Source organism: Rhinoraja longicauda, chromosome 34 (assembly GCF_053455715.1).
Source record: "Rhinoraja longicauda isolate Sanriku21f chromosome 34, sRhiLon1.1, whole genome shotgun sequence".
Lineage (NCBI taxonomy): Eukaryota > Metazoa > Chordata > Chondrichthyes > Rajiformes > Arhynchobatidae > Rhinoraja > Rhinoraja longicauda.
This window is the reverse complement of record NC_135986.1, coordinates 6,130,657-6,157,574: the sequence shown is the minus strand read 5'-3', so window position 1 is coordinate 6,157,574 and position 26,918 is coordinate 6,130,657. Positions and strand designations below refer to the sequence as shown.

General features: G+C 49.3%; 1 protein-coding gene across 4 annotated transcripts in view; it reads left to right on the top strand.

The window, feature by feature from the left end:
- The window catches only part of LOC144609546 (uncharacterized), an 84,786-nt gene that overhangs the window by 7,113 nt on the left and 50,755 nt on the right, over nucleotides 1-26,918 (top strand). For 3 of the 4 annotated variants that reach the window (XM_078428056.1, XM_078428058.1, XM_078428055.1), the window contains exons 3-6: nucleotides 5,706-5,780; nucleotides 10,827-10,889; nucleotides 12,326-12,391; nucleotides 22,427-22,495. In XM_078428056.1, the coding sequence (XP_078284182.1) occupies nucleotides 5,706-5,780; nucleotides 10,827-10,889; nucleotides 12,326-12,391; nucleotides 22,427-22,495 (273 nt within the window). The remainder of the gene's footprint in view (nucleotides 1-5,705; nucleotides 5,781-10,826; nucleotides 10,890-12,325; nucleotides 12,392-22,426; nucleotides 22,496-26,918) is intronic. The other variant, XM_078428057.1, reaches the window with a different exon arrangement.

The window sequence follows — 26,918 nt, the reverse complement described above, 5'->3', positions numbered from 1 at the left end:
ACTCTGCACAGGCGGCACCCGTAGTCAGGATCGAACCTGTGTCTCTGCCGCTGTGAGGCAGCAACTCGACCGTCGCGCCACCCTGCCGCTCTCTGTCCCAATAATCTGGGGCGGTGGACTAAATTTGCAGATGAAAAATTGATTTGAGTTGTGGATCATGGGGAAGGAAGATTGTCAAAGGGTGCAGCATGCTATCGATCTGTTGGGGATTTTGGGCAGAGAAACGGCAGGTTGTATTCAATCTTAACAAATGGGATGTGTTGCATTTTGGAAGGTCAAATACAAGAGGATAGCAGAGTCAGGGGGTACGGGGAGAAGGCAGGAACGGGGTACTGATTGAGAATGATCAGCCGTGATCGCATTGAATGGCGGTGCGTACAGGCTCGAAGGGCCGAATGGCCTCCTGCACCTATTGTCTATTGAAAGTATACGGTGAACGATAGGACCTATAACAGCACTGATGTACAGAGAGATCTTGGGGTGCAGGTCCATAAATCCCTGAAAGTGGCAACAAGTGGATAGCTGGCAAAGAAGGTGCATGGCGTGTTTGCCTTCATTGATTGGGATATTAAGTATAAATAGTTGCCATGTTGCAACTGTGTAAAATTCTAGTTAGGCTGGGTTTGATCATAGAAACATAGAAAATAGGTGCAGGAGGAGGCCATTCGGCCCTTAAAGCCAGCACCGCCCTCGTGATCATGGCTGATCGTCCCCAATCAGTAACCCGTGCCTGCCTTCTCCCCATATCCCTCGATTCCGCTAGCCCCTAGAGCTCTATCTAACTCTCTCTTAAATCCATCCAGTGAATCAGCCTCCACTGCCCTCTGTGGCAGAGAATTCCACAAATTCACAACTCTCTGGGTGAAAAAGTTCCTCCTCACCTCAGTTTTAAATGGCCTCCCCTTTATTCTAAGACTGTGTGGCCCCTGGTTCTGGACTCGCCCAACATTGGGAACATTTTTCCTGCATCTAGCTTGTCCAGTCCTTTTATAATTTTATACGTCTCTATAAGATCCACCTCTCATCCTTCTAAACTCCAGTGAATACAAGCCTAGTCTTTTCAATCTTTCCTCATATGTCAGTCCCGCCATCCCAGGGATCAATCTCGTGAACCTACGCTGCACTGCCTCAATTGCAAGGATGTCCTTCCTCAAATTTGGTGACCAAAACTGCACACAGTACTCCAGGTGCGGTCTCACTAGGGCCCTGTACAACTGCAGAAGGACCTCTTTGCTCCTATACTCAACTCCTCTTGTCATGAAGGCCAACATTCCATTAGCTTTCTTCACTGCCTGCTGTACCTGCACGCCAACTTTCAGTGACTGGTGTACAAGGATCCTGACCTGGGGTGCTGTCGTTGTGGAGTTTGCATGTTCTTGTAACCGTGTGGACTTCTCCCATTCCTCCCACACCCCGGAGGTGTCAGAGGTTATGGGGAGAAGGCAGGAGAATGTGGTTAGCAGGGAGAGGCAGATCAGCCATGATTGAATGGCGGGAGTAATTCTACTCCTATTCCTTATGACTGCAAAGGCATACAGGCCAGTAGGGTAATTGGCTGCCGTAAATTGCCCTCAGAGTGCGGGTGAGTGGTAGAATGAAGGTTGGTGGGCGTAATTGATGGGAACGTGGGGAGAATAAACCGGGATTCCTGTAAGATTGGTATCATATCATATATATACAGCCGGAAACAGGCCTTTTCGGCCCTCCAAGTCCGTGCCGCCCAGTGATCCCCGTACATTGACACTATCCTACACCCACTAGGGACAATTTTTTTTAACATTTACCCAGCCAATTAACCTACATACCTGTACGTCTTTGGAGTGTGGGAGGAAACCGAAGATCTCGGAGAAAACCCACGCAGGTCACGGGGAGAACGTACAAACTCCTTACAGTGCAGCACCCGTAGTCAGGATCGAACCTGAGTCTCCGGCGCTGCATTCGCTGTAAAGCAGCAACTCTACCGCTGCGCTACCGTTTGTGTCTAGACTTTTTCCTTGTTATATTGCACACAATTGTTCTTGTTTTACTCCGCTTGTCTATATCCCTTTGAAGACTCTTTCCGTCCTCCAATCCCACCTTGTTTTGTATCACTACCTCATTAATATCTTTAGGAGAGGAATCTCGATGCTTTAAATCTAGCCTGGCCTTCTGCGTGAAGCTGGTGTCATGCCAACGTGGTGTGTTACAAATGCGTTCACAGAAGCCTGGTGAACCTCTCAAATGGATCTTATAGAAACATATAAAATTAGGGGATCTTATAGAAACATATAAAATTATAAAAGGACTGGACAAGCTAGATGCAGGAAAAACGTTCCCAATGTTGGGCGAGTCCAGAACCAGGGGCCACACACACACACACACACACAGTCTTAGAATAAAGGGGAGGCCATTTAAAACTGAGGTGAGAAGGAACTTTTTCTCCCAGAGAGTTGTGAATTTGTGGGATTCTCTGCCACAGAGGGCAGTGGAGGCCGATTCACTCGATGGATTTAAGAGAGAGTTAGATAGAGCTCTAGGTGTTGTAGTTCGTGACCTATTGAGGGCGTGCAGCGTAGGTTCACTAGGTTAATTCCCGGAATGGCGGGACTGTCGTATGTTGAAAGGCTGGAGCGATTGGGCTTGTATACACTGGAATTTAGAAGGATGAGGGGGGATCTTATTGAAACATATAAGATAATTAGGGGATTGGACACGTTAGAGGCAGGAAACATGTTCCCAATGTTGGGGGAGTCCAGAACAAGGGGCCACAGTTTAAGAATAAGGGGTAGGCCATTTAGAACGGAGATGAGGAAGAACTTTTTCAGTCAGAGAGTGGTGAAGGTGTGGAATTCTCTGCCTCAGAAGGCAGTGGAGGCCAGTTCGTTGGATGCTTTCAAGAGAGAGCTGGATAGAGCTCTTAAGGATAGCGGAGTGAGGGGGTATGGGGAGAAGGCAGGAACGGGGTACTGATTGAGAGTGATCAGCCATGATCGCATTGAATGGCGGTGCTGGCTCGAAGGGCTGAATGGCCTCCTCCTGCACCTATTGTCTATTGTCTATTAACAGAAATAGTCAGACAACCGAACTTGTTTAACCTCTTTATTCTACTCACGCAGGAGGGAGAGAGCCTAGGCACAGGAGCGTTCAGAAACGCTCAGGCAGCTAGCGTAGCCCCTCTCTCTCTCTGAAAACTCGCATCCACACACACTTTATACCCGTAATACACGTGCCAGTACTTTTCCATCGCTGCCTTGTACGGCAAGTTTACAATGTCCTGTAAATCTTTGCGTCCTTCCGGACCTATGTGTCTGTCGAGACCTACGTATAACGTATAAGATTATTAAGGGGTTGGACACGTTAGAGGCAGGAAACATGTCCCCAATGTTGGGGGAGTCCAGAACCAGGGGCCACACACAGTTTAAGAATAAGGGGTAGGCCATTTAGAACAGAGATGAGGAAAAACTTTTTCAGTCAGAGAGTTGTGAATCTGTGGAATTCTCTGCCTCAGAGGGCAGTGGAGGCCAATTCTCTGAATGCATTCAAGAGGGAGCTGGATAGAGCTCTTAAGGATAGCGGAGTCAGGGGGTACGGGGAGAAGGCAGGAACGGGGTACTGATTGAGAACGATCAGCCATGATCACATTGAATGGCGGTGCGTACAGGCTCAAAGGGCCGAATGGCCTCCTCCTGCACCTATTGTCTATTGAGTCCTCTCCATTCTTGGGAACAACGGGCAGGATCGAACCCGGAACTCTGGCACTGCATGGCATCTTATTGAAACGTATAAGATTATTAAGAGATTGGGCACGTTAGAGGCAGGAAACACGTTCCCAATGTTGGGTGGAGTCCAGAACAAGGGGCCACACACAGTTTAAGAATAAGGGGTAGGCCATTTAGAACGGAGATGAGGAAAAACCTTTTCACTCCGAGTTTAACACATCAAAGCTTTGAACGCCGGTTGCTGATATCAGAGGATGCGATCAGCCATAAACCGTGCCACAAGCCGACAAACAGGATGCCTCAGCAATATAACCACGCTGGAACATTTTACACTCCTGCAATAGCACCCACATAGCTGCTTACCCAATGTTAACCCTTACGTAGGGGCTAGTGGAATCAAAGGATATGGGGTATTTATTCACAAAACGCTGGAGTAACTCAGCAGGTCGGGCAGCATCTCGGGAGAGAAGGAATGGGTGACGTTTCGGGTCGAGACCCTCCTTCAGGCGAAGGGTCTCGACCCGAAACGTCACCCATCCCTTCTCTCCCGAGATGCTGCCTGACCTGCTGAGTTACTCCAGCATTTTGTGAGTAAATACCTTCGATTTGTACCGGCATCTGCAGTTATTTTCTTATACTACAAAGGATATGGGGAGAAGGCAGGCACGGATTTGTGACTGGGGACGATCAGCCATGATCACAATGAATGGCGGTGCAGGCTCGAAGGGCCGAATGGCCTCCTCCTGCACCTATTTTCTATGTTACTACTTTCCCACAAGCCTATCCATTGTATTGCTTCATCTCGTCTTCAGCCTTCCCTGTCTTCATAGTTTATGTTATTTTGGTAACTTTACCCGGCTATTTTCTGATTTCTGTTGTATACCACATGCTACTTGGGAAAATCAACACATTACGTTAAATGGATGGAACGCAAAGTGCTGGAGTAACTCAACGGGTCAGGCAGCATCTCTGGAGGGCATGGATGGGCATCAAGTTCTGTCCCTCTCTTCCCCTCCCCCTTCCCAGATCTCCCTCTATCTTCCCGTCTCCACCTATATACTTCCTTTGTCCCGCCCCCCCCTGACATCAGTCTGAAGAAGGGTCTCGACCCGAAACGTCACCCATTCCTTCTCTCCTGAGATGCTGCCTGATCCGCTGAGTTACTCCAGCATTTTGTGAAATAAATACCAATAACTGCCAATGTTGAAATGATTATTGGGTAACTTCCTTGTCAACCAATTCTGATAAGGACTACCGCACGAAGCTGATACTGTATATGTCACAAAAAAAAATCATATCTCTCTTCGACTCACTGCGTTTCCCTGGTGAAAATGCCTTGAATTTATTAGTTTAGTTTAGAGATACTGCATTTCCCTGGTGAAAATGCCTTAAACAAGCTGGGAATAACCAGGAAAGAACATGTTCCTCACGTAGGAAGAGTTTAGTTTAGTTTAGAGAGACAGCACCAAAACAGGCCCTTCGGCCCACTGAGTCCGTGCCGACCAGCGATCCCTGCACACTAACACGAGGGACAATTTACAGTCGTACCATGCCAATTAAGTTGAGGCCAGTTCATTGGGTATGTATAAGAGGGAATTAGATGTGGCCCTTGTGGCTAAAGGGATCAGGGGGTATGGAGAGAAGGCAGGTACAGGATACTGAGTTGGATGATCAGCCATGATCATATTGAATGGCGGTGCGTACAGGCTAGAAGGGCCGAATGGCCTACTCCTGCACCTCTTTTCTACGTTAACCTGCAAACCTGTACGTCTGTGGAGTGTGGGAGGAAACTGAAGATCTCGATGTAAACACGCGCAGGTCACGGGGAGAACGTACAGTCAAGCACCCAATGTTCGGGATGGAACCCGGGTCTCTGGCGCTGTGAGGCAGCAGCTCTACCCGCTGCGCCTCCGTGCGATCTCATCGTGCCCCACTCCATCACGGGCTGGTCGCGTGTTCTCCAGCGTACGCTTGTCACGTTCTAACACGTCTCTCTGTGCTTAAAAGCTGCCCGTGGGAGGAAAGAAATGGGACTGGAATTGGACCGAGGCGCAGTGGTCCGGACGAAGAAGAGAAGAGTTGGTAAGTCGTGCGTGTGTCGCTGCCTTCTTGATTTGTGTGTTGAGTGCCTGGAGGAACCCACGCAGTCGGTCACTTGCAAACTCAATAGACAACAGACAATAGGTGCAGGAGGAGGCCATTCGGCCCTTCGAGCCAGCACCGCCATTCAATGTGATCATGGCTGATCATTCTCAATCAGTACCCCGTTCCTGCTTTCTCCCCATACCCCCTGACTCCGCTATCCTTAAGAGCTCTATCTAGCTCTCACTTAATAATGCATTTTATTTATATAACGCTTTTCATATACTCAAAGACGCTTTACAGAGATTTAGAGAACATATGGAAATGAATAAATAGATAAATAAGTAAATAAGTAAACGAACAGAGAAAGGAGACAGAAGGTGAGGTGACCTTCAGTGGTTGAAGGTACTTGAATGTATTCAGAGAATTGGCCTCCACTGCCCTCTGAGGCAGAGAATTCCACAGATTCACAACTCTCTGACTGAAAAAGTTTTTCCTCATCTCAGTTCTAAATGGCCTACCCCTTATTCTTAAACTGTGTGTGGCCCCTGGTTCTGGACTCCCCCAACATTGGGAACATGTTTCCTGCCTCTAACGTGTCCAACCCCTTAATAATCTTATACGTTTCGATAAGATCCCCTCTCATCCTTCTAACTCTGCACAGGCGGCACCCGTAGTCAGGATCGAACCTGTGTCTCTGCCGCTGTGAGGCAGCAACTCGACCGTCGCGCCACCCTGCCGCTCTCTGTCCCAATAATCCGGGGCGGTGGACTAAATTTGCAGATGAAAAATTGATTTGAGTTGTGGATCATGGGGAAGGAAGATTGTCAAAGGGTGCAGCATGCTATCGATCTGTTGGGGATTTTGGGCAGAGAAACGGCAGGTTGTATTCAATCTTAACAAATGGGATGTGTTGCATTTTGGAAGGTCAAATACAAGAGGATAGCAGAGTCAGGGGGTACGGGGAGAAGGCAGGAACGGGGTACTGATTGAGAATGATCAGCCGTGATCGCATTGAATGGCGGTGCGTACAGGCTCGAAGGGCCGAATGGCCTCCTGCACCTATTGTCTATTGAAAGTATACGGTGAACGATAGGACCTATAACAGCACTGATGTACAGAGAGATCTTGGGGTGCAGGTCCATAAATCCCTGAAAGTGGCAACAAGTGGATAGCTGGCAAAGAAGGTGCATGGCGTGTTTGCCTTCATTGATTGGGATATTAAGTATAAATAGTTGCCATGTTGCAACTGTGTAAAATTCTAGTTAGGCTGGGTTTGATCATAGAAACATAGAAAATAGGTGCAGGAGGAGGCCATTCGGCCCTTAAAGCCAGCACCGCCCTCGTGATCATGGCTGATCGTCCCCAATCAGTAACCCGTGCCTGCCTTCTCCCCATATCCCTCGATTCCGCTAGCCCCTAGAGCTCTATCTAACTCTCTCTTAAATCCATCCAGTGAATCGGCCTCCACTGACTTCTGGCAGAGAATTCCACAAATTCACAACTCTCTGGGTGAAAAAGTTCCTCCTCACCTCAGTTTTAAATGGCCTCCCCTTTATTCTAAGACTGTGTGGCCCCTGGTTCTGGACTTGCCCAACATTGGGAACATTTTTCCTGCATCTAGCTTGTCCAGTCTTTTTATAATTTTATACGTCTCTATAAGATCCACCTCTCATCCTTCTAAACTCCAGTGAATACAAGCCTAGTCTTTTCAATCTTTCCTCATATGTCAGTCCCGCCATCCCAGGGATCAATCTCGTGAACCTACGCTGCACTGCCTCAATTGCAAGGACGTCCTTCCTCAAATTTGGTGACCAAAACTGCACACAGTACTCCAGGTGCGGTCTCACTAGGGCCCTGTACAACTGCAGAAGGACCTCTTTGCTCCTATACTCAACTCCTCTTGTTATGAAGGCCAACATTCCATTAGCTTTCTTCACTGCCTGCTGTACCTGCACGCCAACTTTCAGTGACTGATGTATAAGGATCCTGACCTGGGGTGCTGTCGTTGTGGAGTTTGCATGTTCTTGTAACCGTGTGGACTTCTCCCATTCCTCCCACACCCCGGAGGTGTCAGAGGTTATGGGGAGAAGGCAGGAGAATGTGGTTAGCAGGGAGAGGCAGATCAGCCATGATTGAATGGCGGGAGTAATTCTACTCCTATTCCTTATGACTGCAAAGGCATACAGGCCAGTAGGGTAATTGGCTGCCGTAAATTGCCCTCAGAGTGCGGGTGAGTGGTAGAATGAAGGTTGGTGGGCGTAATTGATGGGAACGTGGGGAGAATAAACCGGGATTCCTGTAAGATTGGTATCATATCATATATATACAGCCGGAAACAGGCCTTTTCGGCCCTCCAAGTCCGTGCCGCCCAGTGATCCCCGTACATTAACTCTATCCTACACCCACTAGGGACAATTTTTTTTTACATTTACCCAGCCAATTAACCTACATACCTGTACGTCTTTGGAGTGTGGGAGGAAACCGAAGATCTCGGAGAAAACCCACGCAGGTCACGGGGAGAACGTACAAACTCCTTACAGTGCAGCACCCGTAGTAACTCAGCAGGTCAGGCAGCATCTCGGGAGAGAAGGAATGGGTGACGTTTCGGGTCGAGACCCTTCTTCTGTGTAGATAAGGTGGGCTGGCTCGAAGGTGCTGGCTCGAAGGGCCAAATGGCCTCCTCCTGCACCTATTTTCTATCACAGGCCTATTTCCATGCTGTGATTCCCTGATTCGCAGAGTAAATTGGAGAAGAGGACTATCCAGCTTCTTGGCAACAAATTACCTGTGGAAGAGCAGAAATTTTATTTAAAAATAAATACTTAAGGAAAAGGGCCATCTTTAATCGGACTTTTCTGGACTTTTCTGCACGGTAGCGCAGCGGTAGAGTTGCTGCTTTACAGCGAATGCAGCGCCGGAGACTCAGGTTCGATACTGACTACGGGTGCTGCACTGTAAGGAGTTTGTACGTTCTCCCCGTGACCTGCGTGGGTTTTCTCCGAGATCTTCGGTTTCCTCCCACACTCCAAAGACGTGCGGGTGTGTAGGTTAATTTGACTGGGTAAATGTTTAAAAAAATTGCCCCTAGTGTGTGTAGGATAGTGTTAATGTGCGGGAATCGCTGGGCGGCGCGGACTTGGTGGGCCGAAAAGGCCTGTTTCCGCGCTGTATATATATGATATGATATGATGATATGATAAACTTTATTCCCTTTATCCTGTATCTGTAGACTGAGGACGGCTTATTTGTAATCATGAACAGACCTTTCATTGACTGGCTAGCACGCAACCAAAAAGCTTTTTACTGTACTACTGTACACGTGGCAATAATAAACGGAATAAAACGCCAACATCTTTTGTCTATCCTGTAGTCAAACATGAAAGGGGGGGACAAAGGGCTTTCGGCCTACCCTGTCCAGCCCAAGCATCAGGCACCAATCCTTGGATCTGGTCCCCACGGGACCCCACCACTGGCCACATCTTCCCATCCCCTCCCCTCTCTGCGTTCCGCAGAGACCGTTCCCTCCGTAACTCCCTGGTCCACTCGTCCCTTCCCCACCCAAACCACCCCATCCCCGGGCACTTTCCCCTGCAACCGCACGAGATGCAACACCTGTCCCTTTACCTCCCCCCTCAACTCCATCCAAGGACCCAAACAGTCTTTCCAGGTGAGACAGACCTGCACCTCCTCCAACCTCATCTATTGCATCCGCTGCTCCAGATGTCAACTTATTTACATCGGCGAAACCAAGCGCAGGCTCGGCGATCGCTTCGCTCAACACCTGCGCTCGGTCCGCGTTGGCCAAACTGATCTCCCGGTGGCCGAGCACTTCAACTCCCCCTCCCACTCCCAGTCTGACCTTTCTGTCATGGGCCTCCTCCAGTGCCATAGTGAGGCCCACCGGAAATTGGAGGAACAGCACCTCATATTTCGCCTGGGCAGCTTGCAGCCCAGCGGTATGAACATCGACTTCTCCAACTTTAGATAGTCCCTCTGTCCCTCTCTTCCCCTCCCCCTTCCCAGTTCTCCCTCTATCTTCCCGTCTCCACCTATATCCTTCCTTTGTCCCGCCCCCCCTGACATCAGTCTGAAGAAGGGTCTCGACCCGAAACGTCGCCCATTCCTTCCTTGGACATGTTAGAGGCAGGAAACATGTTCCCAATGTTGGGGGAGTCCAGAACCAGGGGCCACATTTTAAGAATATGGGGTGGGCCATTTAGAACAGAGATGAGGAAAAACTTTTTCAGTCAGAGAGTTGTGAATCTGTGGAATTCTCTGCCTCAGAGGGCAGTGGAGGCCAATTCTCTGAATACATTCAAGAGAGAGCTAGATAGAGCTCTTAAGGATAGCGGAGTCGGGAGAAGGCAGGAACGGGGTACTGATTGAGAATGATCAGCCATGATCACATTGAATGGCGGTGCGTACAGGCTCGAAAGGCCGAATGGCCTCCTCCTGCACCTATTGTCTATTGTCCTGAGATGCTGCCTGACCCGCTGAGTTACTCCAGCATTTTGTGAATAAATACCTTCGATTTGTACCAGCATCTGCAGTTATTGTCTTATAAAAACACTGATGGGCTCTGTCACTTTGAAGCAGCCCTCCAATTATTTCATTAGGAGGCATCGTAAGAATGGACAGCAAGTCCCTTTCGTGCTGATGTCCCCACCATTGCTGGGCCACAATGAAAGGCTCATTTGTCTTCATCACTGTGCAGGAAAGGACTGCAGACGCTGGTTTAAAGCGAAGGTGGGCACAAAATCCCTGAGTAGCTCAATGGGGCAGGCAGCGTCTCTGGAGAGAAGGAACGGGGGACGTTTTGGGTCAGAGTCTGAAGAAGGGCCTCGACCCGAAGCGTCACCCATTCCTTCTCTCCAGAGGTGCTGCCCGTCCCCGCTGAGTTACTCCAGCATTTTGTCATCGTCACTCATTGATCCGTGGTGTCTAGCTGCGAAGCTCTTCATGTCATCGGAATAAAACATGTTTAACTGTAAAAGCTTTCTTTCACGCAAAGGTGTTCAGCTCTTTATTTTTCTTTTTCAAAAGGAGTTTTCGTTAACAAGAGCACGAGGTGTCCTGCATGTCTCATAAGGAAGAGAAGGTCACGAGGTACACTTTCAAACTTTTCCTCATACCCAAAGTTGTGCTTAGAAGGATGAGAGGGGATCTTATTGAAACGTATAAGATTATGAAGGGGTTGGACACGTTGGAGGCAGGAAACATGTTCCCGATGTTGGGGGAGTCCAGAACCAGGGGCCACACAGTTTAAGAATAAGGGGTCGGCCATTTAGAATGGCGAGTGTAGTTCCCATGGTGCGTTCAGTCGAACGCACTACTCTCTGCAGGGCCTTCCTGTCCTGGGTAGAGCTGTTCTCAAAGCAGCGGTAGAGTTGCTGCTTTACAGCGAATGCAGCGCCGGAGACTCAGGTTCGATCCTGACTACAGGTGCTGCACTGTAAGGAGTTTGTACGTTCTCCCCGTGACCTGCGTGGGTTTTCTCCGAGATCTTCGGTTTCCTCCCACACTCCAAAGACGTACAGGTATGTAGGTTAATTGACTGGGTAAATGTAAAAATTGTCCCTAGTGTGTGTAGGATAGTGTTAATAGTGTTAGTGTGCGGGGATCGCTGGGCGGCGCGGACTTGGTGGGCCGAAAAGGCCTGTTTCCGCGCTGTATATATGAAATGAAAAAAAAAAGAAATGTTGCCGGACAAGATGCTTTCTACAGCCCCAGAGTAGAAGCACTGAAGGATCCTCAGAGAGACTCTCAATTTCCTCAGCTGTCTGAGGTGGTAAAGGCACTGCCTTGCCTTACCCACCAGTGCGGCAATGTGTGTTGTCCATGTCAGATCCTCTTTGATGTGGACTCCCAGGTATTTAAAACTGCTCACCCTATCCACAGTAGACCCATTTATCTCCAGTGGCGTGTACGACCTTGGATGTTTAGCCCTTCTGAAGTCCACAATCAGCTCCTTAGTTTTTGTGACATTCAAGAGGAGGCTGTTGTCCTGACACCAGAGTGCCAGATCAGCCACCTCCTCCCGGTAGGGTAGGCCTACTCATCGTTGTTGGAGATCCGGCCCACCACCACAGTGTCATCACTGGAATCAGTCTACACTGGAACTTGGAAGGATGAGAGGGGATCTTATCGAAACTTATAAGATTATTAAGGGGTTGGACACGTTAGAGGCTGGGAACATGTTCCCAATGTTGGGGGAGTCCAGAACAAGGGCCACACACAGTTTAAGAATAAGGGGTCGGCCATTTAGAACGGAGATGAGGAAAAACTTTTTCAGTCAGAGAGTTGTGAATCTGTGGAATTCTCTGCCTCAGAAGGCAGTGGAGGCCAATTCTCTGAATGCATTCAAGAGAGAGTTAGATAGAGCTCTTAAAGATAGTGGAGTCAGGGGGTATGGGGAGAAGGCAGGAACGGGGTACTGATTGTGAATGATCAGCCATGATCACATTGAATGGCGGTGCTGGCTCGAAGGGCCGAATGGCCTCCTCCCGCATCTATTGTCTATTTTCATTTTTGTTTCCCAACAGTGGCTTCAACTAAGAAAAGCAGGAGGAATTCTGCATCTCCTATCAAGATGAAAAGAATGATACAAGGTACCCTCAGAAATTGTACTCTGGCGTCTTCAGTCGAGTCAGTCACTCTGCGGTTAGAGGAGAGGCCTTGTCGTGTTTTGTCTGAGGTCTGATGTTGGTTATAGTCCCCGATATCATGCTTGTGTAAACTCTCACTTATGTAAGCAATTCTTTGGGCCCGTGGTCTCCACGCCGGAGCTCCGCTCCGTGGTCTCCACGCCGGAGCTCCCCTCCGTGTTCTCCACGCTGGAGCTCCCCCTCCATGGTCTCCACGCCGGAGCTCCCCCTCCGTGGTCTCCACGCCGGAGCTCCCTCTCTGTGATCTCCACGCAGGAGCTCCCCCTCCGTGGTCTCCACGCCGGAGCTCCCCTCCGTGGCCCCCAGGCCGGAGCTCCCCTCCGTGGCCCCCAGGCCGGAGCTCCCCTCCGTGGCCCCCACGCCGGAGCTCCCACTCCGTGGTCTCCACGCCGGAGCTCCCACTCCGTGGTCTCCACGCCGGAGCTCCCCCTCCGTGGTCTCCACGCCGGAGCTCCCCCTCCGTGGTCTCCACGCCGGAGCTCCCCCTCCGTGGTCTCCACGCCGGAGCTCCCTCTCCGTGGTCTCCACGCCGGAGCTCCCCTCCGTGGTCTCCACGCCAGAGCTCCCCTCTGTTGCCTCCACGCCGGAGCTTCCCCTCCGTGGTCTCCACGCCAGAGCTCTCCCTCCGTGGTCTCCACGCCGGAGCTCTGCCCCCCCTCCCGTGGACTTTGCCAACAATTGATCCACCCACTCACACCAGATCTACGTTATCCCACTTTCTCATCCACTCCCTACACACAAAGTGCAATTTACAGACGGCCAATTAACCGACAAACCTTAGGCAGACACAAAATGCTGGCGTAACTCAGCGGGTCAGGCAGCATCTCGGGAGAGAAGGAATGGGTGACGTTTCGGGACGAGACCCTTCTTCAGACCCGAAACCTCACCAATTCCTTCTCTCCCAAGATGCCGCCTGACCCGCTGAGTTACTCCAGCATTTTGTGTCTACTCTCTATTTAAACCAGCATCTGCAGTTCTTTTTCCCAACCTTCAAACCTTAACTTACAAACCCGCACGCCTTTGGCGCACTGGAGGAGACCGGAGCACCTGGAAGAAACCCTTGCGGTCGCAGGGAGAATGTGCAAACTCCGAACAGACAGGTACCGAGGTCAGGATCGAACCGGGTCTGTGGTGCTGTGAGGAAAAAGCTCACCCCTGTCCCACTCAGGCGATTGTTTAGGCGACTACAGGCGACTAGGCCCACGATCGCCGGGGTGTCGCCTGTCCGGTCGTGAGTCGTCTCCAAAGAGTCGTCTCCTTTCTGGATTTTCAGAATGTTGAAAATGTTTCCGCGACAGTGGCTTTGACGCTAGTGATCGTAGCTTGACGTCGCCTGACGGGGGCGCTGTGGCAGGTTGTCGCCAGGTGACGTAGGTCGTCGCCGGTGCTAACTTCGGTGAGTTCCATTGGCAGCCACCTACGTCAGGCACCGGCGTCAAAACCGGAGGCCAAAATGATGTGAATTGTCTTCGGTTGTCGCCGACAGGGTCGTAGCTTGTCGCGGGTGGACGTAGGTTGACTTCGGTTGTCGTAGGTGCGGTTGCAGGTGGACGTCCTACTCGCGACGATTGGGTTGTCGGTAGCTTGACGTCGACTAGGTGCTAGGTTGTTGTAGCTTGTCGTAGACATTGTCGTGGGAGGGGGGTCCAGTCGCCAGTTTTTCGGCGACCTGCTACAACTATGGCAGTCGCCTAAGTGGGACAGGCCCTTTAAGCCATTTGAGGTAGTGAAATATTCCTCCCTTGACATTTCATAGTGAACTTTGTCATCTGTTTGATTTTATAAATCCCCTGGCATTTTCTGCTGAAACTTCTACCTTTCTTTTCCTGCCTGCCCTATTAGTTAAAAGATGCCTTTCTTAATTGGTTCTTGGGACATGGCCTGCATTTATGTTGCCCCTAAGGGCGGCAACGTGGCGCAGTGGTAGAGTTGCTGCCTCACAGCGCCAGAGACCTGGGGGGGCAGTGTTAGCTGTGAGGAGGATGCTCGGAGGCTGCAAGGTGACTTGGATAGGTTAGGCGAGTGGGCAAATGCATGGCAGATGCAGTATAATGTGGATAAATGTGAGGTTACCCACTTTGGTGGCAAGAACAGGAAAGCAGACTATTATCTGAATGGTGGCCGATTAGGAAAAGGGGAGATGCAACGAGACCTGGGTGTCGTGGTACACCAGTCATTGAAAGCAAGCATGCAGGTGCAGCAGGCAGTGAAGAAAGCGAATGGTATGTTGGCATTCATAGCGAGGGGATTTGAGTATAAGAGCAGGGAGGTTCTACTGCAGTTGTACAGGGCATTGGTGAGACCACACCTGGAGTATTGTGTACAGTTTTGGTCTCCTAATCTGAGGAAAGACATTCTTGCCATAGAGGGAGTACAGAGGTTCACCAGATTGATTCCTGGGATGGCAGGATTTTCATATGAAGAAAGACTGGATAGACTCGGCTTGTACTCGCTGGAATTTAGAAGATTGAGGGTGGATCTTATAGAAACTTACAAAATTCTTAAGGGGTTGGACATGCTAGATGTAGGAAAGATTGTTCCCGATGTTGGGGAAGTCCAGAACAAGGGGTCACAGTTTAAGGATAAGGGGGAAGTCTTTTAGGACCGAGATGAGAACGTTTTTTGTCACACAGAGAGTGGTGAATCTGTGGAATTCTCTGCCACAGAAGGTAGTTGAGGCCAGTTCATTGGCTATATTTAAGAGGGAGTTAGATGTGGCCCTTGTGGCTAAAGGGATCGGGGGGGTATGGAGAGAAGGCAGGTACAGGATACTGAGTTGGATGATTAGCCATGATCATATTGAATGGTGGTGCAGGCTCGAAGGGCCGAATGGCCTACTCATGCACCTACTTTCTATGTTCCATCTTGATTGTGGGTGCCGTCTGTACCGAGTTTGTCCTTTCTCCCCGTGACCGTGTGGGTTTTCCCCGGGGTGCTCCAATTTTCCTCCCACGCTTCAAGGACGTACAGATTTGTATGGTAATTGGCTTAGGTAAAGATTATAAGTTGCCCCTGGTGTGTAGGATAGTGAATGGGGATCGCTGGTCGGCGCAGACTCGGTGTGCCAAAGGGTTTGTTCCGCGCTGTATCTCTAAACTAAAGTAACTCATCCTGAACAATACAATACAATATATCTTTATTGTCATTGTACAGGGGTACAACGAGATTGGGAATGCGCCTCCCATACGATGCAATCAATTAATTAGCTAGTCAGTATTAATTTAAACAACCCAGTGAAACAAATTAGTAACAGTTTTAGAACGGTATAAAGTGCAAGTAGATCTGTGCCGGTTCACTGTGCGATATGACCATCCCGCTCAGCAGGACCGGTTCATGGCAGCTATGGCCCTGGGGATGAAGCTGTTCCTGAGTCTGGAGGTGCGGGCGTAGAAGGCCTTGTATCTGCCCGATGGTAGAAGTTCGAACAGACTGCTGCAGGGGTGTGAAGAGTCTTTGTGGATGCTGGTGGCTTTTCTGAGGCATCGTGTGTTGGAGATGCCCTCGCTGTGTGGTGACACGAATAAATAAATAAACAGGAATAATTATGGGCAAAGTACAATTGTTAGGGTGGGACTTTCATACCTTCTTCCCGAGTTTGCTTCTTTTTCTTCTTTGGAAGAGTAACATAGAAACATAGAAAATAGGTGCAGGAGGAGGCCATTCGGCCCTTCGAGCCAGCACCGCCATTCATTGTGATCACGGTTGATCATCCACAATCAGTAACCCGTGCCTGCCTTCTCCCCATATTCCACTAGCCCCCAGAGCTCTATCTAACTCTCTCTTAAATTCATCCAGTGAATCGGCCTCCACTGCCCTCTGTGGCAGAGAATTCTACAAATTCACAACTCTCTGGGTGAAAAAGTTCCTTCTCACCTCAGTGTTCGATCGTGTCCGATGGTCCTCTGAGCTCTATGGACTACCCGCTGAAGAGCTCTCCTCTCTGCCTCCGTGCAGCTGAGGTACCACACAGGGATGCCATGCGTTAGGATGCTTGCTGAGTGACTTGAAAGAGCAGTAGCTTTGCCCTTATGTGGACCCGGACTAGGAAAGGAGAGCACATTCGCTTCCCCACTGCTGGTTGTTCAGAGTCTGAGTTTGTCAAAAGGAAAAGGATCCCAAATTCGCGATGCTGAAATGACTCCAACGCCTGCTTCATATAACGCCTGAAACATTAATTGGCTGGGTAAATGTAAAAATTGTCCCTAGTTGGTGTGCGGGGATCGCTGGGCGGCGCGGACTTGGTGGGCCGAAAAGGCCTGTTTCCGGCTGTATATATATGATATGATGATATGATATAAGATAATTAGGGGATTGGACACATTAGAGGCAGGAAACATGTTCCCAATGTTGGGGGAGTCCAGAACAAGGGGCCACAGTTTAAGAATAAGGGGTAGGCCATTTAGAACGGAGATGAGGAAGAACTTTTTCAGTCAGAGAGTGGTGAAGGTGTGGAATTCTCTGCCTCAGAAGGCAGTGGAGGCCAGTTCGTTGGATGCTTTCAAGAGAGAGCTGGATAGAGCTCTTAAGGATAGCGGAGTGAGGGGGTATGGGGAGAAGGCAGGAACGGGGTACTGATTGAGAGTGATCAGCCATGATCGCATTGAATGGCGGTGCTGGCTCGAAGGGCTGAATGGCCTCCTCCTGCACCTAATGTCTATTGTCTATTGACACATCATGCTGGTTTATCTGACCAATGGGCAAGTAGTCATTTTATTCTTCCTTAAAAGCTGGGAAAATGGGATGAGGCAGCTGCATCCACCCTTGTCCCAAATGTTCCCAATGTTTGGGGGAGTCCAGAACCAGGGGCCACACAGTCTTAGAATACAGGGGAGGCCATTTAAAACTGAGGTGAGAATGAACTTTTTCACCCAGAGAGTTGTGAATTTGTGGAATTCTCTGCCACAGAGGGCAGTGGAGGCCAAATCACTGGATGAATTTAATAGTGAGTTAGATAGAGCTCTAGTGGAATCAAGGGATACGGGGAGAAGGCAGGCACGGGTTACTGATTGTGGATGATCAGCCAAGATCACAATGAATGGCGGTGCGTACAGGTTCGAAGGGCCGAATGGCCTCCTCCTGCACCTATTTCCTATGTTTCTATGTTACTCTTCCAAAGAAGAAAAAGAAGCAAACACGGGAAGAAGGTATGACAGTCCCACCCTAACAATTATACTTTGCCCATAATCGTTCCTGTTTATTTATTTATTCGCGTCATCACACGGCCGTTTGCCAAAAGCGGGCTAAACTTTAGTGCCACGCCGTTGGCCTGTGCAAGATCCTTTCCAGTGCACGTGTCATGCAGCATGGCACAGCTCAGTAGATGTTCCATAACCTGGCCCCATCCTACCTGACCGACCTCCTCCACAGACACACTCCCACCTGCACCCTCCGCTCTGCTGCTGCCAATCTCCTATCCCCCCCACATCCGGACCAAACTCAGATCCTGGGGGGACAGGGCTTTCTCCATCGCTGCTCCCACCCTGTGGAACTCACTACCCCAAACCGTCAGAGACTCCTCCACACTCACCACATTCAAAACATCACTGAAGTCTCACCTGTTCAGTACTGCCTTCAACCACTGAAGGTCACCTCACCTTCTGTCTCCTTTCTCTGTTCGTTTACTTATTTATCTATTTATTCACTTCCCTATGTTCTTTAAATCCCTGTAAAGCGTCTTTGAGTATATGAAAAGCGCTATATAAATGTAATGCATTATTATTATTATTATAGTCCGCGCTCCCAGTCTGCCGTATCTTCAGTACATCCCCGCTTCAGCACGTTCGATTTGCTCCTCCCCGTGCCTGTATGTTGAGACGGCGCCAGGTTATCCACGGCTGGTCGGAACCTGGCGGGGGTTTCTCAGAGGGATCGATTGCCGTGTGAGTGTCTTCCGGAGGTTTCTCTCGTCTCTCTTCCCAGAGTGTGAGCCTTCTGGACGATGCACTGCCGTCCAGGGGACGGACGGAAGAGAGGAAACTTCTGCGTGATTTCAGACGCTGAGGTAGCAAAGGGCGGTCATGTACGGGGGTGTCTTTCATCCTCTGATTGTCCGAGGCGTTCTTTTTGACTGGCTACAGCTCTTCTGATTCCAGGAGGTGCAATGCCAGAGAGTGGGTAGATGTTGTCAGTCTTGGTGGGTTTCATGCATAGAAACATAGAAACATAGAAAATAGGTAGTGTGCTTCAATCCATCTTAACATAGAAACATAGAAAATAGATGCAGGAGTAGGCCATTCGGCCCTTCGAGCCTGTACGCACCGCCATTCAATATGATCATGGCTGATCATCCAACTCGGTATCCCGTACCTGCCTTCTCTCCATACCCCCTGATCCCTTTAGCCACAAGGGCCACATCTAACTCCCTCTTAAATATAGCCAATGAACTGGCCTCAACTACCTTCTGTGGCAGAGAATTCCACAGACTCACCACTCTCTGTGTGAAGAAAAAACTTTCTCATCTCGGTGCTAAAAGACTTCCCCCTTATCCTTAAACTGTGTGACCCCTTGTTCTGGACTTCCCCCAACATCGGGAACAATCTTCCCGCATCTAGCCTGTCCAACCCCTTAAGATCTACTGATGCAGTGGCAGCTTGTGTTTAGCACAGGATCAATCTTCCCTTGCATGAGCTGCGCGCTCCCATACTGCGCAGGTATACTCGGCAGTGGAGAAGCAGAGAACCAGACCTGTTGATCGAATGGTTTTAGAATTTCCTCCCCATTCTGAGGTACCAAAATTTTGCTAACAAGAGCTTTTCTGGAACTGACTTTTAGAAGGATGAGAGGGGATCTTATCGAAACGTATAAGATTATTAAGGGGTTGGACACGTTAGAGGCAGGAAACATGTTGAAAGACTGGAGCGACCAGGCTTGCATACACTGGAATATAGAAGGATGAGAGGGGATCTTATCGAAACGTATAAGATTATTAAGGGGTTGGACACGTTAGAGGCAGGAAACATGTTCCCAATGTTGGGGGAGTCCAGAACAAGGGGCCACACAGTTTAAGAATAAGGGGTAAGGCCATTTAGAACGGAGATGAGGAAAAACATTTTTCAGTCAGAGAGTTGAGAATCTGTGGAATTCTCTGCCTCAGAAGGCAGTGGAGGCCAATTCTCTGAATGCACTCAAGGGAGAGCTTGATAGAGCTCTTAAGGATAGCGGAGTCAGGGGGTACGGGGAGAAGGCAGGAACGGGGTGCTGATTGAGAATGATCAGCAATGATCACATTGAATGGCGGTGCTGGCTTGAAGGGCCGAATGGCCTACTCCTGCACCTATTGTCTATTGTCGCACTTTTCCTTTAAGCTTGGTGATATGTGCTTTGTAGGTCAGAGATCGATCAAGAGTCAGACCGAGATAGACTGGACTGTCTCAGTGCTCTAATCTGACTCCATTCTGTGTGATCTTCAACCTTTGATTTGCATACTTGTTTTTCAAGTGGAAGGCGCAGACTTGGGTTTTAGATGGATTGGCTCTCAGGTGATTCTCTCAGTATAGGAGCAAAGAGGTTCTTCTGCAGTTGTATGGGGCCCTGGCAAGGCCACATCTGGAGTATTGTGTACAGTTTTGGTCTCCTAATTTGAAGAAGGACATCCTTGTAATTGAGGCAGTGCAGCGTAGGTTCACGAGATTGATCCCTGGGATGGCGGGACAGTCGTATGAGGAAAGATTGAAAAGACTAGGGCTTGTACTCACTGGAGTTTAGAAGGATGAGAGGGGGATCTTATGGAGACGTATAAAATTTATAAAAGGACTGGACAAGCTAGATGCAGGAAAAATGTTCCAAATGTTGGGCGAGTCCAGAACCAGGGGCCACAGTTTTAGATTAACGGGGAGGCCATTTAAAACTGAGGTGAGAAGGAACTTTTTCACCCAGAGAGTTGTGAATTTGTGGGATTCTCTGCCACAGAGGGCACAGGAGACTCAGTTTCGATCCTGACTACGGGCGCCGTCTGTACGGAGTTTGTACGTTCTCCCTGTGACCTGTGTGGGTTTTCTCCGAGATCTTCGGTTTCCTCCCACACTCCAAAGACGTACAGGTATGTAGGTTAATTGACTGGGTAAATGTGAAAACTGTCCCTAATGTGTGTAGGATAGTGTTAATGTGCGGGGATCGCTGGGCGTCGTAGACTCGGTGGGCCGAAGGGCCTGTTTCCGCGCTGTATCTCTAAATGTAAAAAAATCACTGGATGGATTTAAGAGAGAGTTGGTTAGAGCTCTAGGGGCTAGCAGAATCAAGGGATATGGGGAGAAGGCAGGCACGGGTTACTGATTGTGGATGATCAGCCATGATCACAATGAATGGCGGTGCTGGCTCGAAGGGCCGAATGGCCTCCTCCTGCACCTATTTTCTATGTTTCTTTGTAGTCTAAGGACAGGTTGACTAAAGCCTCACACAGAGTAGCTTCTGCCTCAAGAAAGTTCCTGTACAAGGTAGCTAAGAAGCTGAGTCCGGGACTCTTGCCTACCAAGGCACTTGGAACAGTCAATGGCTTTTCAATCACAAATGCTGCTTTCAAGGCCAGGCTGTGTTGCCCTGTAATAGTGGGACATAGACAATAGGTGCAGGAGGATGCCATTCGGCCTTTCGAGCCAGCACCGCCATTCATTGTGATCATGGCTGACCGTCCACAATCAGTAAACCATGCCTGCCTTCTCCCCATATCCCTTGATTCCACTAGCCCCCAGAGCTCTATCTAACTCTCTCTTAAATCCATCCAGTAATTTGGCCTCCACTGCCCTCTGGGGCAGAGAATTCCACAAATTCACAACTCTCTGGGTGAAAAAGTTCCTTCTCACCTCAGTTTTAAATGGCCTCCCCTTTATTCTAAGACTGTGTGTGTGTGTGTGTGTGTGGCCCCAGGTTCTGGACTCCCCCAACATTGGGAACATTTTTCCTGCATCTAGCTTGTCTAGTCCTTTTATAATTTTATATGTTTCCCAAAATTTTATATGTTTCTATAAGATCCCCTAATTTTATATGTTTCTATAAGATCCATTTGAGAGGTTTACCAGGCTTCTGTGAACGCATTTGTAACACACCACGTTGGCATGACACCAGCTTCACGCAGAAGGCCAGGCTAGATTTAAAGCATCGGGATTCCTCTCCTAAAGATATTAATGAGGTAGTGATACAAAACTAGGTGGGATTGGAGGACGTAAAGAGTCTTCAAAGGGATATAGACAAGCGGAGTAAAACAAGAACAATTGTGTGCAATATAACAAGGAAAAAGTCTAGACACAAAGTGCTGGAGTAACTCAGCAGGACAGGCAGCATCTCTGGATAGTCGAATGTCAGTGTGCTGGGTCCAGGAAAGATCTTCGGAAATATGCACGGCCATGAATTTGAGGTTTTTGACTCTCTCCCGTTGATATAAACAGGATTGTGGGTCTCGTCGTCCTTCCTCTTCCAAAGTCCACATTGGTTTTACTGATATTGAGAGCCAGGTTGTTGTGCTGGCACCATTTGGTCAATCGGTCGATAGAAGGAATGGGTAACGTTTCGGGTCGAGACACTCCTTCAGGCTGAGCTCTTTATTTTGGTAACTTGCTTCCAACCCCTCACAGGCCCCGTATTGTTATAAATAACTTTTGGGTGAATTACGGACTATTGAAAGTGACCACACATCGTTCATTTTAATGGTGTTATCACAGTGCTGTCATGTACATGACCTTCAGTGTAGTGAGCACGTCTAATAAGTTTTGTCTGTTTTCTGACTACATAGTGGGTGGCTGTTCGGCTTCATGACCTCTGGTTTATGTTAAGATGGATTGAAGCACACTACCATTGCAACGTCTTTACAGTTGATTTCCTATCACCTTCTTCCCCTTGCTATCCATTCCTGAAGAATAGTCGTTTCTTGTGTGAACGGGGAACGGGTCCAGCTAGAAATCTTTGTGGGGGCTGACTTAGCAGGCGGAAATCAGACTGGGTCTCGTTCATCGTTTTGTGGTCGTGAAACTCTTTTGACATCCTCAGGAGAGAAAGAAGAAGCGGAAAAACCTTTGGCACCTCCGTCTCGGCAGAAGAAAAGAAAGCTGGACGAACGTAAGTGGATCAGCCCTTTGCTTTGACCTTAGTCCTGTCTGCGCTATTCATGGCTCCCCGGCGTTTGTTCGTGTCTCCGAGCATTCGTTCAGAAGATTGGGGAGCTGTTAGTTAGCAAGCTCAGTATTATGTTGCAGCAAAAACCTGCCGACGCTTTAAATCTAGAGAATGAAATCTCACCAGCCAGAGAGTGGTCCTGAACCACAATCTACCTCATTGCAGACTCCAGGACTATTTTTTAATCGGACTTTACTGGGGTTTATCTTGCATTAAACGTTGTTCCCTTTATCCTGTAGTGTAAGAAAATAACTGCAGATGCTGGTACAAATCGAAGGTGTTTATTCACAAAATGCTGGAGTAACTCAGCGGGTCAGGCAGCATCTCGGGAGAGAAGGAATGGGCGACGTTTCGGGTCAAGACCCTTCTTCAGACTGATGTCAGGGGGGGGGGCGGGACAAAGGGAGGATCTAGGTGGAGACGGGAAGATAGAGGGAGAACTGGGAAGGGGAGGGGAAGAGAGGGACAGAGGAACTATCTAAAGGTGGAGAAGTCAATGTTCATACCGCTGGGGTGCAAGCTGCCCAAGCGAAATATGAGGTGCTGTTCGTCCAATTTCCGGTGGGCCTCACTAAGGCACTGGAGGAGGCCCATGACAGAACGGTCAGACTGGGAGTGGGAGGGGTAGTTAAAGTGCTGAGCCACCGGGAGATCAGGTTGGTTAAGGCGGACTGAGCGAAGGTGTTGAGCGAAACGATCGCCGAGCCTGCGTTTGGTTTCGCCGATGTAAAGAAGTTGACATCTAAGAACCAGCTCTGCTAGGCGGAGGAGAGTGTTGGTAGATGGGGGTTGGCTGGTTCTACGGTCGAGGAAGAAGCGGAGGGCTTCGAGACCATCCTTGTGGGGGATGGAAGTGTAGAGTGACTGGACATCCATGGTGAAGATGAGGGAGTGGGGGCATCGAAAACCGGAAGTTATCGAGGAGACAGAGAGCATGTGAGGTGTAATGTACACTGTGTATGTATACTGCGGACGACTTGATTACAGTCACATATAGTCTTTCCGCTGACTGAAAGACGCAACAAAAAATCTTCTCACTAACTCAGCACACATGGCAATAGTTTAGTTTAGAGATACAGCGCGGAAACAGGCCCTTTCAGCCCACCGGGTCGGCGCCGACCAGCGATCCCCGCACACTAACGCTGCCCTATACACACTGGGACAATTTTTACATTTACCGAGCCAATTAGCCTATAAAGCTTAGAAGGGGCATCTTGGTTAGCACGGATGCATTGGGCTGAAGGGCCTGTTTCCATGCTTTATGACTCTGGCATATTGAACGGCCATGGGGAACAAGCTGGGAATAACCAGGAAAGAACATGTTCCTCACGTAGGAAGAGTTTAGTTTAGTTTAGAGATACAGCGCCGAAACAGGCCCTTTCGGCCCACCGGGTCCGCGCCGACCAGCGATCCCCGCACACTAACGCCATCCACACTAGGGACAATTTCTACATTTACGCAGCCAATTAACCTACAAACCTGCACGTCTTTGGAGTGTGGGAGGAAACCGAAGGTCTCGGAGAAAAACCCAAGCAGGTCACGGGGAGAACGTACAAACTCCGTACAGACTGCGCCCGTAGTCGGGATGGAACCCGGGTCTCCGGCGCTGCATTCGCTGTAAGGCGGCAACTCTACCGCTGCGCCACCGTGACCGCCCCATAAACAATAAACTAAGCTAAATTTTAAAAATAAATTGGAAATAGAAACTGGAAATATCAGAAATACTATGCAGGTCAGGCAACCTTTGTGGAAAGAGAAAGACATTGCCTTATTAATAAATGATCATAAGAATTGAAAAAGTTAAGAAATCAAACTTATTAATGTTAAGGTGCAAAAGGGATGGGGAGAACATGCAGATAAGTTCAAGGTGTTGCATTTTGGGACGTCTAACCAGGACAGGGCCTACACAGTAAATGGCAGGGCCCTGGGGAATACACAATAGGTGCAGGAGGAGGCCATTTGGTCCTTCGAGCCAGCACCGCCATTCAATGTGATCATGGCTGATCAATCTCAATCAGTACCCCGTTCCTGCCCTCTCCCTGTACCCCCTGACTCCGCTATCCTTAAGAGCTCTATCTAGCTCTCTCTTGAATGCATCCAGAGAATTGGCCTCCACTGCCCTCTGAGGCAGAGAATTCCACAGATTTACAACTCTCCAAGTGAAAAAGTTTTTCCTCATCTCCGTCCTAAATGGCCTACCCCTTATTCTTAAACTGTGGCCCCTGGTTCTGGACTCCCCCAACATTGGGAACATGTTTCCTGCCTCTAACGTGTCCAACCCCATTAATAATCTTACACGTTTCGATAAGATCCCCTCTCATCCTTCTAAATTCCAGTGGATACAAGCCTAGTCGCTCCAGTCTTTCAATATATGATAGTCCCGCCATTCCGGGAATTAACCTAGTAAACCTACACTGCACGCCCTCAATAGCCTTCCTCAAGAATATCCTTCCTCAAATTTGGAGACCAAAACTGCACACAGTACTCCAGGTGCGGTCTCACTAGGCCCCTGTACAACTGCACACAGTACTCCAGGTGCGGTCTCACTAGGCCCCTGTACAACTGCACACAGTACTCCAGGTGCGGTCTCACTAGGGCCCTGTACAACTGCAGAAGGACCTCTTTGCTCCTATACTTTGTAGAGTAGAGTAGAGTATGTTGTGGAGTAGAGGGATCGAGGAGTGCAGGTACATAGTTCCTTGAAGGTGGCGTCATAGATAGACAGGGTGGTCAAAAATGCTTTTGGTACAATGGCCATCATCAGTCAGGATATTGAGAGTAGAGGTTGGGATGTTATATTGCAGTTGTACAATACGTTGGTGAGGCCGCATGTGGAGTATTGCGTTCAGTATTTGTCACCCTGCTGTGGGAAGGATGTTGTTAAACTGGAGTGTTGTGCCTGCTAATGGATGGTGCTGAAAGCTTTTCAGTCAAGTGTGATTTTCCTGGAGATTGTGTCAAAAGACGAATAAAAGCAAGGTAGTGTAAGAAAATAACTGCAGATGCTGGTACAAATCGAAGGTATTTATTCACAAAATGCTGGAGTAACTCAGCAGGTCAGGCAGCATCTCGGGAGAGAAGGAATGGGTGACGTTTCGGGGCAGGCAGGTGGGACTAGTGTTGATGGGGCTTGTTGGTCGCATAAATAAGTTGGGACAAAGGGGTCGTTTTGTGCTATAAGACGAATAAAAGCAAGGTAGTGTAGGAAAATAACTGCAGACGCTGGTACAAATCGAAGGTATTTATTCACAACATGCTGGAGTAACTCAGCAGGTCAGGCAGCATCTCGGGAGAGAAGGAATGGGTGACGTTTCGGGTCGAGACCCTTCTTCAGACTGATGTCAGGGGGGGGCGGGACAAAGGAAGGATATAGGTGGAGACAGGAAGATAGAGGGAGATCTGGGAAGGAGGAGGGGAAGAAAGAGACTGAGGAACTATCTAAAGTTGGAGAAGTCAATGTTCATACCGCTGGGCTGCAAGCTGCCCAGGCGAAATATGAGGTGCTGTTCCTCCAATTTCCGGTGGGCCTCACTATGGCACTGGAGGAGGCCCATGACAGAAAGGTCAGACTGGGAGTGGGAGGGGGAGTTGAAGTGCTCGGCCACCGGGAGACCAGTTTGGCCAACGCGGACCGAGCGCAGGTGTTGAGCGAAGCGATCGCCGAGCCTGCGTTTGGTTTCGCTGATGTAAATAAGTTGACATCTGGAGCAGCGGATGCAATAGATGAGGTTGGAGGAGGTGCAGGTGAACCTCTGTCTCACCTGGAAAGACTGTTTGGGTCCTTGGATGGAGTTGAGGGGGGAGGTAAAGGGACAGGTGTTGCATCTCGTGCGGTTGCAGGGGAAAGTGCCCGGGGATGGGGTGGTTTAGGTGGGGAAGGGACGAGTGGACCAGGGAGTTACGGAGGGAACGGTCTCTGCGGAACGCAGAGAGGGGAGGGGATGGGAAGATGTGGCCAGTGGTGGGGTCCTGTTGTAGGTGACGGAAATGTTGGCGGATGATTTGTTGGATCCGCTGGCTGGTGGGGTGGAAGGTGAGAACGAGGGGGATTCTGTCCTTGTTACGAGTGGGGGGGGGGGGGAGGGGGAGCAAGAGCGGAGTTGCGGGATGTAGAAGAGACCCTAGTGAGAACCTCATCTATAATGGAGGAGAGGAAGCCCCGTCTGAGAGTGGTGGGGTGGGAGGAGTGTGACTGGACAGTTTCATGTACACTGGAGTAGCAGTAGATTCCGGCTACTGGATATTGTAAATAAAAACAGTGCAGAAAATAACACTTAGTTTCCTGCTTAATTTCCTCGAGCAACTTCCTTATCCAACTCAAAAGAGCCAATAGAAACATAGAAAATAGGTGCAGGAGTAGGCCATT